We start from the raw sequence: 13,481 nt of genomic DNA on the forward strand, positions 1-13,481 counted from the left end.
TCTAATATAAAATAGTCTTAATCTCATGTAAATTTAGCAGTTAAATATCAAGTTAAACACAACATAATAAAAATAGTTTAAATAAGTAGCATAATTTGTACCTCAAAGTCAAAAAAGTATAAAGCGTAAAAGTGAGTTCATTGTCACATTCAAGGTAGCAGTTTGTAATGATTTCAGCTTTGAGACATGGTGTGTTATCCTGCTGGAAGCAGCAGTAAGAAAATGGGTACACTGGTCATAATGGGATGGATACGGTCAGCAATGATACTCAGGTAGGCTGTTGTCTTAAATCATGCTCAATTGATACTAAGGGGCCAAAAGTGTGCCAAGAAACACTATTACACCAGCAGCAGCACCCTGAATGATTGAGCCAAGGCATGATGGGATACATCCTTTCATGCTGTTTATGCTCAAGTTTGATCTTACCATCCAAATGTCACAGCGCAAATCAAGACTCATCAGACAAGGAAACTTTTTTTTCAGTCTTCTATCATCCAATTTTGGTGAAAATGTAAATTGTAGCTTCAGTTTCCTGCTCTCAGCTGACAAGACCTGCACCATGTGTGGTCTTCTGCTGCTGTAACCCATCTGCTTCAAGGTTTCACATGTGTGTGCTTAGAGATGTTCTTCTGCAAACCTTGAGTGTAACAGTGGTTTTGTAAAGTTACGGTCACCTGTCTGTCACCTCAAAGCAGTCTGTCCATTTTCTTCTTGCCTTTGGCATTAACAAAACATTTTTACTTGGATATTTTCTCTTTTTAGAATATTTTCTGTAAACTAGAGAGAGTTGGGCTGGAAAATCAGTAGTTTCTGAAATAGTCAGACCAAAAGGACTGCCACGTTCACAGTCACGTAAATAACCTTGCTTCTCTATTCTGATACTCAGGTCATCCTGGGCATGTCTACATGTGTAAATATATTACGCTGCTGCCTTGTGATTGGTTGAGGAACAGTAAACAGGTATACCTGAAATTGAAATACTTAAAAAAATCACAATGCGCTACTCAGTCAAATGGCTATAATTGAAATCAACCTTTCATCTGGAGGATTACTAAAATAAAAGGAGGGAGGGGCCTTTTTGAAGATTTAAGTAATTGAGTGAAGCCCAATGAGCGTCAGCACCAATGAGATGACAACTCCCTCAAGGAATGCTCCCCGGGCCGGATAAGATGCACCTGCAGGAGGGCGTGCCAAGAGCACTTTAAACTCGGGAGAGCCTCGGAGTTGTGTGGGACAAACGGCTGCGTTTTTATTTATTTATTTATTTTAACCTCGGTCACACATAGCAGAAATCCTGGGTCCACTACGTGACAGGTAAGTGCGCTCATTAGAGAGCACGTGGAGATGTAAATATAAGCTTGATAAAGTATCTGATCTTTGATAGTCTTTTATCAACTTGAGCTGTTTGACTTGGCTGCACATCAGCTGATAGCTCCCATCTCTCATCTCTATCTCGGCGAACGGGAAAAGGGGGAGGCTGCTTTAAAGTCCTGACTTTTTTCTGCTGTCAACTTTTAACTTGTGGCCACAAAACCTGCCCTTTTACCGAAGGTAAGCTCGTGGTAAGCTTTCCAGTTTACCACGAGATCGTGCAGGTTTCTGTTCAGTGGCATGCCTGCACATCCTCACTAAGCTCTCTAGTCAAACCAGTTCCGTTGAAGCGATAATGACCTCCCCAGCGGCCCTGATGTTTGTTGACATTTTGCAGGTTATTAAAGTTCAACCCTCCAAAAAGAGCTTTCCGCCTCGTCCTGACACCCGCCAATCAAAGTTTAAAGCGATAACGCTAAAGCACGAATGGTTTAAACATAGCATATTACAGCATAGCCAAATGTATAAACCCACATATATCAATGCACGTTTGCTTCTAAGCAGCGCAGCAGAGCAGATGGACCAGGTATCCAACCGGTCAGGAGTGGGCAGTGATGACATCACAGATGATACCTCACTGCCGGACCTGAGGTGGAGCTCAGATGAAGATGTAAGGAAAAAATACAACTAACATAAAGCTGCTGCTGCTCCCATCAGTGCCATAAACAGTGAAATGGAAAATCTTTCACTGCCCCCTTGTGGGAGGCCATGTTTCCTCCCAGCACAAAGGTGTGATTGCTGTTTCCTCTCTGAGGCTCATAAATCTGCTCATCATCTGGAGATGTTCTTTATTTTATCATGCCTGTCTACACATGTTAATCTCGGTTTTACAGATCCCATCGTTTTGTTGTTTCTTTCACAAATTCTTGCTCTGCATTAAAGTCCTCGTGTCATTAATGTGAACTGTTCCTCTGTCAGAGCTCTGACGTTCAGACACAGTGCCTCGCGGCACCTCAGCCTCCTGTGCCAACCTACAAACAGAGGCTCGAGGAGTTTAAGAAGCTGTTCAGAGAGCTGCCTGAAACGGAGAGACTCCTAGTGGGTGAGTTGAAAAGGCTGCCATTGTTGGGTCTTTCATTGTGTACATCAGTTCCATTCTTTATATCCAAATGCATCATAATATTTATTTTATTTGTGTTCAATTCTCTATGGGCGCCTTTGCATCATTTAATTTCTGTAAATAGTGCACATCATTTATTATGTTAGAGCTGCTCAGGAACCTCCAGTCACATAAACAATGATCATTTCTCGAGCTTTTAGCAACAGCCAGAAACCCACAGTTGTAACAATTTAATGAGCACTGTATTTCAGCACCAGTTTTTTTGTTTGTTTGGTTAAGTTCAATATTTTAAATGATAAAAAGAGATCTGCTCACAAAAAGTTTCTCTGTGAAAATGCTCATCTTTATTCCAAATGCAGTTGAAACCTAAAAACGGCAAACACAGGTCAGAGACATTTATTTATATGCATGGCGTGTCTGCTTCAGCGCTCTTCTGTGTTTTTCCTCAGATTATCCGTGTGCCCTCCAGCGGGATATACTTCTACAGGGACGCATTTACCTCTCAGTGAACTGGGTCTGTTTCTACAGCAATGTGTTTCGTGGAACAAAGGTAATAACACTGAAGAGAAGGATGGAGAGTAGCAGGAGGAGGGTGTAAACTATTTGCTGGCGTTTTCTTAAGCTGCAGTGTGTTTGACCTCTCAGTATCACTGTACCCAAGAGGTTAAACTCACTGATGATAGCAGATAAGCAGTTTCTGACACTGTGACCAGTCCATTTGGAATAAACAACCAAAGTCACTTGTATCACCTTTCTCCACTCACCTGACTGGAATTTCAGCAGATTGTCTTAACTATGTCTATATGCTTAAATCTACTGTTGCTGCTATGTGATTGGCTAATTAGATATTTGCATTGGTGAACAGATGACACTGATATTTGTTCTTCAAGCATGCACTTTCACTGTTATTATTATTTTTAAATAGATCACTCTGACACTTAAAAACATCACAAATATGACGAGAGAGAAAACTGCTCGATTCATTCCCAACGCCATCCAGATCTACACGAGTACAGACAAGGTACCAAACGGCAATCATTCAGAGCTGATTTAACATATGAAAAACACACATTTGCTTATATTCGGTTTCTCTCTTTGTGTTTTCACTCGCAGTTCTTCTTCACTTCCTTCTCAGCAAGAGAGAAAAGCTACCGGGAATTGTATCGCATGTGGCAAAACACGGTGCTGGGTAAGGTAAGGCCCTGCTTCGACCACCTGTTGTTACCTGCAACAGCGCATTGTCCCAATCGGTACAGTACTCATGTCTATGTCCAACACTAGTTCATGTTTTGTAGTCATTTCCAAAAGCACTGCTGTGCGCAACTCCTCCAAAAACACCAGTGGTCCTGTGACTTTATGCAGCATTTATCTAATCAGTTCAGAGTACATATCGTGCTCCACCACCCCAGCCACAAACGGTCTTCCTTTGAGGTAATCAGTCTTGTTTAGTTATTGCGTGTAGGGTTAACCATCTGCACACAGCACTGGTGTTTGTTCACGAGTCTAGCAGACAAAAGGGTTTTCTTTTATTTACATGTGTTAACCTGCATGTAAATGAGGGATGTACTTTTAAAATAAACCCACTGGAAGTCAGCTTTCACCTTTTACCCACTTCCTGTGTAGTAAAGGTAAACAAATAAGAATAAACAAGAACAGTTTTATTTGTATTGTCCGGATTTTTTTTTTTTTTTTCATAGTAAAATTAACGATATCTCACTTGTGTTAAACCTGGACATGCAAAGTCTGTAAATAAGAAATATGTTGTGCATATCAGCTGCTTTCAAAGTTTAAGGGTGAAACATCAAAGTTTACTAAAGTGCAGAGCCTTCAAAATAAACTCGCAAGTCAACTCTTAAACCCCAACTTGCAAGCTGCAATACTGTCTGTACTGTGAAGAAAGGGTACAAGCACTCAAAATGTCAGTGAAAGTAAATGATAAAGGCCACATATAATTTATTTATTATGGCGTCAGGAAAGCCACTCTAACAGAGCCCAATAATAAAAAATATAAAAGGTAGAAAAAAGCACAACAAGTTTGATTTAAGGCAAGATTCATATTCAAAATTAAACGTTTTGTGTTTTGTTTTTAATACTATTTTTCTTTAATTTAAGCTTTAAGTGATTTGTAAAGCATTTAATCCCCAACTTTTTTTAAATTTAGATTTTATACATGGTCATAACGATTTTTTTTTTTTTGTTTGTTTGTTTTAATTGAAACTATTGTCGTAATATATATTTTTTTCCTTTTCCTGAAAGTGATCAAATTAATTCAAATGTAAGATGAATGCGGAAAATTCCACTCAGGATAAGGCAGTGGCTTTGTTTTGGGTATTGAGACTAAAATAACCAGCGTGGTTATCATAGGGTTTAAGATGAGAACCATTCAAGGCGCTTTGGTATCGGCACTGATTAATTTGTTAATCGCTGAACTTTGGACTAACCCGTCATCGGTCTTTAGCTTCTGCCTTGGCACTATGGCAGCCTCTTCTCGTGGGTGTGGGTCTCCTGGGATCTGCAGCGCAAACACCTGAATCTAAAAGTTCATTGACCTCTGCAGGTGTGGCCAGGACGGCTGATTTGCATTGACGACTGACCTCCAGTCGCACTTGACGCTTCCCTGGTGTTGAAGGGTTTACTCTAACAAAAATAAAGAAGCTTCCTGTGGCTGTTTCACGAATAAGAGAACGGGAGGTACCAAAAGCTTTCTATTTACCTTTTTTCACTGGAACAAATCTGGGCGGCGCGTCTTGGACTCGCTTGAGTTGTCTACTTCCTGAATGTGAGTGCGCTGTGCGTCCAGGTCACCGATCACTGCCTGGGAGCCAGTTAACACTCGCAGCTGTGGGATTGTTGTCCTTTAACGCGTAAGTAAAACCCGCGTGTACGGATCTCAAACGTTTTTGTGGGTTTCACGTGAAACAATAATTCGTTCTCATTCGACAAAAACGCGTAAATTTCCAGTGGAATAAACGGGTCTACAATAATCTCGTTCATCTATTTTTGAAGTGAAGATCTTGTTTGTGTAACACTGTTTTGTGTCTAAAAACTGAAAGTCCCGCTTATTAACACTGTATGGAAGCTTGTTCCTGTAGTCTGCTTTTGAACCTTTGTCTGCCAAGGGTTAATGCCAAAGTGTAAGATGAGTATCTATGCAGGTCAGAGAGATAAGGTCAGCCAGTTTGTCGCCCATGGTGATAATACAGCAGGTTTGCTTGATCAGTTTGGGAGTTTTTTCTTCTTTTCTTCCTTTGTGTGTCTGTGTGCTTATCTCCTAGGTACAGACCTCACGTGTCATTCATTTCAAGCAAAACGTCATGGTTGACTTGCCTTTTCCCATCTCTTTCAGTCTCTGACCAGCCACGAGTTATGGCAGACGGTTAGACAGCATTATGGTTTTGATCTTGGCTTAAGCTATGACGAGATGGACAGCTCACCGATAATAGCAGAATCAAACATGCAGACCAGGTAAACGCACCTACACCTCCATCTCCAGCCACACGCATCGCATGACATGTTTAGAATCTGATGTCGCCCATTTGTTTGCTTGCAGCCTGACAGCGAGGCCTGGCGGAGATGACGGTCCAGGGAGACTAGAGCGGCCCCCTTTGCTCCGCATCCCTGAAGTGGAAAATGGACCCTTGGACACCTCCACACCTCAAGGGGAAGAAATGCCTTCCCCTATTGGCTCACAGAACTCGCCCAACTTGGTATTTAAGCAATCACATTTTTAATACTGCAACTGTATATCCATCTTATTTTTGGAAGAATTATGACAAAACTAGCCATAATTGCACCTCAGATCCAATTATTATAACAGACCTCAAAGGAAAACAAAAACACAAAAAACTTGTCTTCTTGCAGGAGGACTTTCGTAACACCCCGTCCCAAAGGCGCAGTCCGGCTCCCCAACTGGACCGCCTCGTCCCGGAGCGCGTCTCCAAGCGCTCCTCCCTTTCTCTTGACCTTAACGCCAACGAGAACGGCGTGTCTGAGGAAAGCGGCTCGGAAAGCGAAGGAGAAGGTGACAAGATGCCGCTCGGGGCCTGGTGCGTGCTTAAAACGTGTGGTTTTGTTTTTTGTGGTTTAATATCTTTCTTCCTCTCTTCTCTCCTCAGTGGAGGACCGCATTGGTCTGTCTCAGGTGTCCGGTCGACAGTATTTGAACCGGGTTTTCCACATCGGTGCAAAACATATGTTTGAAATTCTCTTCACCGACTCCAGCTTCATACGCAGGTTTATGGATGCCCGGAAGATAACCAGTAAGGCTTTTTATTTAAAAAAAGAGAAAAGTTTTCATTCAGATCTAGCAAATAAAAGCTCTTGTGTGCACAGTATTCAAGGTTGCCTTTTGTGTTCTCAGATATCACCTCTACTGCCTGGCAAAAAGACTCTTCTGGTAACATGAAGCGGAGTCTGAACTACACAATAACCATCAACAACCCTCTGATTGGGAAGTTCTCCACTGCTACAGAGTACCAGGTGTGTTTACATCAGCGTGAATGACGCTTTCAAGCTCAACTTGATTAATTTATATGTTAATGTTGTTTGAACTACGCCTGGCTGCTTATTTGTACTTTATTATCTGTCAGACGCTGTACAAAGAATCCAGGGATGGTCAATATTACCTCATAAACTCGGAGGTGTACACACATGACGTTCCCTATCATGACTACTTCTACACTCAAACCCGCTACTACATCATGAGTAACTCTAAAAGGAAATGTCGACTAAGGTAAAGTGTCAACATTTTTTCTGGGTCCGGTTTATTTGGCACTACACTTGGACAAAGCTAGGTGTACTTCACATTAAACTGTACAAAACTAGCAATTTTAACATTTATTAAGTGGTAAACGCACAGTTATATCCTAATTAGATACTGCGCCATTTAAAAACCTTCACCCACCTTTCATGTCTTTATATTATGAGTCAGTAACTCTACAGACTTTATACTCTACCTGATCGCGTTTTTTAGTCACTTAACAAAGACCTATAATTTCTTCAAGCTTGAGGGGGGGGCTAGGCTAACTCAGTGGATGAACCAGTGTTGTCTGCACATAACCATTTCACATTTAGGCACGGAGTAGTGCGGTGGTTAGGATGGTCACCTCACAGGGTTCTGGATTCTCCAGTTTCGTCCCACAGTCCCAGAACATTAATGGTGTTAACTGGTGGTTAACTGTGGATGTGAGCATTAAAGGTCGTCCCTCTTTGTGTTAGTCCTGCATTACATTAGCAACTTGCTAAGATGTGATTTTGTGACTCCTTGGCAGGTGCTCAAATGTGATTTATTTATTTTTTGGCCCATTCTTCTACAGTCTTTAAATCCTGGAGGTTGTGTTGGCCTCATCTATGAACTCTGACCCCCTAGTCCTTTCCGTAGATCTTTCAATTGAATTCAGGTCAGGTGATTGGCCGGGCCATTCTAGCAGCTGTATTTTCTTTCTCTGAAACCAACCTAGTTTCCCTGGCAGTGTGTTTGGATCTGTCCCATTTCATCGTCTTCATCCTGCTAGATGGCAGCAGATTTTACTCAAGAATGTCTCTGCACATTTTTCCGTTCATCCTTCCTTTTAATTAAATGAAGCGTGTCAGTGCCATATGCTGAAAAACAGCCCCACACCATGACGTTCCCACTTCCAAACTTCACTGCTAGTTTTGGGGTGATATGGAGTGCCTCCACACATGGCGTGTATTGTGCCATCCAAAGAGTTCAGATTTGGTCTCTTCTGACCACGCCATTATCTCCCAGTATTTCACGGGTTTGTCTAAATACTGGTTCCTGATTTGGGCACCGGGTCGAGCAAGCAAGGCTAATGCAGAGGCTTTGTTTAATTTGATGCAAAGTATATCTTCATCACACATTATTTGTGTAGTTAACCATGTTATCAACTTGGTTGATAACATGACATGATAACATGACTTTTACTTTTATTCTCTTTAACTGGATTTTACTCTGTCACGTTATCAGGGTGTATACCGATGTAAAGTACAAGAAGCAGCCATGGGGCCTCGTGAAGTCCTTTATTACCAAAAACTCCTGGAGAGGCATAGAAGAGAATTTCCGGCATCTGGGTGAGTAGGCGGCCTCATCTCCACGTTGTGGAGGGAGAAGAGGGCACTTGCCTGTCTCCCTTCAGCCTGTGATTTTCTTTTCCCTGATCTGATATGAACGAAGGCTCCAACATGCACCAGGCTCTACAGCAGTGAATCATATTACTGCTGCATCTGCAAGTGGAGAAGCAGGGGCAGGCCATATGGCCAGAATGAAGTTGCTCTTATCAGTTTATTTAAGACCATTAAAGCTTGAAAGCATCTTCATCTCTTGTGTACATTTACAAAGGGGTTGTTTATTGTTAATGCAATAAATATAAAGTCTAAACACCCCTGTTTGTCAGTAGTAGAACACATCATGGCACCATCTAAAGAAAAGTCGCAGACATCTATCAGTCTGGAAACAATTATAAAGGCATTTCTAAGGCCTTGGCACTCCAGTGGACCACCCTCACCCACTAATAGAGAAAACTTGGTCCAGTGGTGAACCTTCCCAGGAGGGGCTGGCCTACCAAAGTTAATTAGATGACTTAAATCGGAGGCCTTTTTTGCAACACGGACCGGTTTATGTCCGACAATGTTTTCGCAGACCGGCCTTTAAGGTGTTGTGGATAAATACAACAAAATAAGACCAGTACTGGTTCCAAAAAAGATTTATTTATAACACACGGAGAAAAAAGACCCAGGGAAACAGAGTTAATGATAAAAACTATTTTTAAAAAAAATGACAATTAAAAACTGCTAAAATCCTGAAACCTGTAAATTTCGCACCCGAGCCTAATCTCTCACAGCCCAGTATCAAGCGACTCACAGCCCAGTACTGGCCCGGGGATTGGGGACTGCTGACTTAAATTGACAACTCATCCAGGTCACAAAAGAACCTGTAACAACATGTAAAAGAACAGCAGGCCTCACTCGTTTCAGTTAAGGTTAAGAGTTCATGACTTAACAATAAGGAGACTGGGGGAAAATGGCATACATGAACGGCGTTCCAAGAAGAGAACCACTGCTGACCACAAATAACACATACGCACATCTCATATCTGCCAAAAAACATTTTGGAAAATACAGTGTTGAGATGTTTTGGCATGACCATAAACGGGCCAGGCTGTTCATGCTGATTGCTTTTGCTAAGTTAACCCACCTGTTTCCCTTTTACTTTTGCCCTGTGATTACACAACACAGAAGCAGAACTGCTGGAGGAGGAAGCAGAGATGAACCAAGGAGGTGGAGAGGCGGGGAAGATTGGTGGGCTTCGCAGGAGGAGGCGGACTTACAGCCGGACTCTGGCAGAGCATTCAAAGCCCAAAAAGCAGTATAGGCACGACGCTGAGCAGCACAGAGAAGGCAACATGGGTACTGATGCCTTTTAATAATGAAACTACAGTTTATGAAAATGGGGTGGTGGGATCATTATAACTGTGCTTAGCTTAGATTTAAACACTTAAAGTTGATATTTTCATTGTAATGGCCTAAACTGGATGCAAGTAATCCTTAATGTGGGCTTAGACATTTAATACACTTTTTACTGTACACTTTGAATAGGAAAGACTCAAACCTGTCATAACTGTGTCATCTTAAGTAGAGTTATGGTACAATCTTTTGACACGCTCAGAGAACAGCAACTTTTATACTTCAAGCAAAAAACTGCTTGTCATTAAGAGGAAATGTCTTGACAAATGTGATGTGCTCTGAGTGCAATATTATCCTCATAGGACTGCTAGTCAAAAACTGTTGTGTTGATGTTTGCTGCTGTATTTCAGGCCCTGTAGATATGAAAGGTCCGTATCGATGGAATGTCACAACGATAGTGGCTGGGATGAGTGTGGTGTAAGTCACACACACACACACACACACACACACACACACACACACACACACACACACACACACACACACACACTTGACTTACAAAAAAAAAAAAGTTTTCGCCACTTCCGCCTGCCTGCTCTGTTGGTCAGATTACTCAATACCTTCTGCCTTTTTTACAGTCTGCTGATCCTGACGATGCTGAATCTAGGCTTGTTTTTTAAGCTGTGGGCTATGGAGGATGTGGCCCAGCGCATGTATCTGACTACAAAGCATCGCCTGAGGGAGAGGAGCGAGGCCAGGTCAGTTGATTTCCCACTGCTTCTTTGTGACCTGCGAATAACCGAGGACTGTTCATAGAGGGTACCTGTAATAGCTGTTGCCACAAGCTCTCAGAAAGCAGAAGTCTTAGTGTGGGTGGACGGGAGGAAGGGGTTCGTCTTCCTCCAGTTTTGTCTGGCCGTTTAAGCAACCCACATACAGCACAAGAGAGCTCTTGTTTTAATGACTCAGTGTTCAAACTGTCTGCTTGTCTGCTTCTGTGAATTTTCGGTGTTATGTAAGTGACATCAGTGGCCTTCTTTCACATTCTTCACCTTGTTTCCGTTTCTGTTTCTTCTGTAGCAAAAATACCTTACACATGAGAATGAATTCCTCCTTTTGTTATTTAACAGCTTAGCTGCTGAGTATGGATCCAAACTGGGAGCAGCGTTGAGGTCTCCAGAGGAGCTGCGCTTACTCAAAAATGTACTTCAGGACTCCATTAACCTTTTAGAACAGGTAGGTTGTTTAAAAGACCAATTCATCACAGAATTAAATGTAAATATTTTTCCTTTGTTTAGATTTGTTCTGTTTTGGTTTGATTTGCTCATTTTTGCATATTACGAAGGCCCCTTTTTTTTTAAATTTTTATTTATTTTTATTTTTTTGCCTGTCTGTGACTTACTCAAAATCGTGAGTGACAAGACTGAACTGCACATTTAACAGCTGACATTTATATAGTTCAATGAGTTTCTGTTGTGATGGGGTCTGTTTTAAATAGCAAAGCACGTGCTTGTGTTAAAGTGCAGAGCATCGTGGCATTGGCACGAGTAAGGAAAGAAAGGAATTATCTGTTTCTTAGTGTTGTCTTTCAGCCGGACTGCAGTTCTCCCATATCTTTGCAAACAATACGGCACCAAAATCCTGAAAAATGGCAGACTGACATTTGGATTCATGTTTACTAAACATATGCTTTTTTTTTTTAATTTGTGAGAACTTCAAACATTTAAATAGCTATATACAGTGGTGGAGTTGAGATAAGAGTAATTAATTACTCTTATCTGTGAAGGCACCAATATTGCTAAATGAGCAGGATAAGCAAACCCCTTTCTGCAGATATTCTAGCAGAGAGACTGCAGCTCTTTGCCTGCTCTCACTCCAGACGTCGAAAATATGTGGAGCATTATAAAATTAAAAAATCTCACAAGGAAGGCTTGATCTCTTGAACATATCTTATCCCGTATTAAGAAATGTAAATAAATGTTGTCTTTGTTCTCTTTCCATTAAATGCAGACTTATACAATATAGAACAGTTTTAATATCATGGCACTCTTGTGATTTACACAGCTTTTTAGAGTGATTCACAATTAGGCTCCATAAACCTAAAGAGTTGGAAGAAATATGAACACATCTGTTTTTTGTTTGTTTGTTTGTTTGTTTTTTTTTTGGGGGGGGGGGCAGTCTGTTATGTTAGCCCAAAGCGTAACGCAGGTGTTCAGCTGGTCTTGTACGTGTTCTCCTTGCAGCTTCGTACTTCACTGGTGATGCTGCAACAGAATTTTGCAACAGCCAATCACACTGCAGCGCAGCAGTGACACAGCCACGCCTGGTGACTACAAAGCACCTGTCCCTGTGGGTAAAACGACACTGAAGCACTGAACTGTCTCAGAGGATACCTCTGCTATCCACAGATGTTGCCATGTGGGCATCCCCAGACACATGCCATGTTTTCTTCGTGGTTATGCATCCCGAAGCCTGTGGTGAGGTATCAGGTGCCAGGATGTTGTTTGTTTGTTTGTTTTCTAAGCTGCGGACTGACTGCTGGGAGGAGGATTATGTTTCACCAGAGCCTGGTTTAGATTTCTGCAGAGGACTACTCTCAGCTCCCGCAGCTTCCATAGTTATTTTAATGAGCCTTGTGCCACATGAACTGTTGTGAATACTTTAGTTTAGTTTTATTTTTGGGATGTGAGTCAATATTATTTAAGCTTTTTGCACACATTTACGTTTTTGCACGAGTCTTATGTGTAAGGCTGACTTGCGCTCCCCTCCCCTCTCCCCAATAAATCCCGCTAATCAGCGACTAAGACTTGAAGGATCATCTACACACTGGTCTTGAATCATTTTGTACATGTATACTTCGGTTTTTCTGGCCTGCTGATATTTCAATGATTACACTGGTTCTCTCCTGGACTTTAAATGAAGCAGACCAGAGCTGATCCTCATCACCTGTCCAGGTATAATCAGGGTTTTTGGGTACTTTTTTTTTTCTTTTTTTTTTTTCCTCTGCACTGATCCAAATTTAGAGAACTGTACGATTTTGTAGTTTAAAATGCTTTTGATGAGGTGATCTTTCAGCGAAGGTGTTGGCTCGGACTATCTCAGTACTGTGAACTCACTCTGTCAACACTAGAGGAAAGCTTGTTCTATGATTTCTTTATCAACCTTTTTTTTTTTTTTTTTTTTAAATTTTTTTTTTTTTAATTCTTAAGGTTTACACATGTCATTCTTGAATTTGAAGACCTTCCTGTACGTATAAATCAATTTGTTGAATTTGACTGTGTTTGGTCCTGATTGTTGTCGATGTCTTGTCATTGATCATTTTAATAAATATTACTTTTGCCAGAAGTTTTGACTTTTCCTGGAAACCTTTAAAATATAAACACTATTTATATTTAAACTCTTAATGACGATTTTTCTAAATAATGTCTCAGTGCAAATAATGAGCTTAATTTCCAAGTTTGCTGCTTTCTCTTGTTGTGCCAGTGGAACAAACAGTTTCACCAGTGATTGATTTGGAACCTGGTATAAGGCTGATCTGTGTTGGCACAGTGATATTTATCTTTGGAAGAATCTGACTTAACTAAGACAGAACTGCCATATAGACTTTTTTCTTTAAAAAAAACAAAAACAAAACACACACAGATTG

The 13,481-nt window shown here is 41.2% G+C and overlaps 1 protein-coding gene across 2 annotated transcripts; it reads left to right on the forward strand.

Annotated features, from left to right (window-relative positions):
- The first annotated feature begins 1,216 nt into the window (after window positions 1–1,216).
- On the forward strand, window positions 1,217–13,172 carry gramd1c (GRAM domain containing 1c). Of its 2 annotated transcripts, none has more exons than XM_006794530.3 (18): window positions 1,217–1,314; window positions 1,876–1,981; window positions 2,290–2,413; window positions 2,881–2,981; window positions 3,357–3,452; window positions 3,545–3,625; window positions 5,778–5,896; window positions 5,982–6,138; window positions 6,293–6,452; window positions 6,547–6,690; window positions 6,792–6,910; window positions 7,021–7,163; window positions 8,400–8,503; window positions 9,668–9,838; window positions 10,246–10,312; window positions 10,474–10,593; window positions 10,966–11,071; window positions 12,079–13,172. In XM_006794530.3, exons 2-18 carry the CDS (start codon window positions 1,889–1,891, stop codon window positions 12,145–12,147), a joined length of 1,974 nt encoding a protein of 657 aa, XP_006794593.2. In that variant the 5' UTR covers window positions 1,217–1,314; window positions 1,876–1,888; the 3' UTR covers window positions 12,148–13,172. The 2 variants fall into 2 exon arrangements, with proteins under 2 accessions (XP_006794593.2, XP_087701748.1); XM_087845622.1 differs by having other exon boundaries at window positions 1,218–1,314; window positions 1,873–1,981.
- Window positions 13,173–13,481: the final 309 nt, after the last annotated feature.

Source organism: Neolamprologus brichardi, chromosome 9, assembly GCF_056152115.1.
Source record: "Neolamprologus brichardi isolate AB-2024 chromosome 9, ASM5615211v1, whole genome shotgun sequence".
Taxonomy (NCBI): domain Eukaryota; kingdom Metazoa; phylum Chordata; class Actinopteri; order Cichliformes; family Cichlidae; genus Neolamprologus; species Neolamprologus brichardi.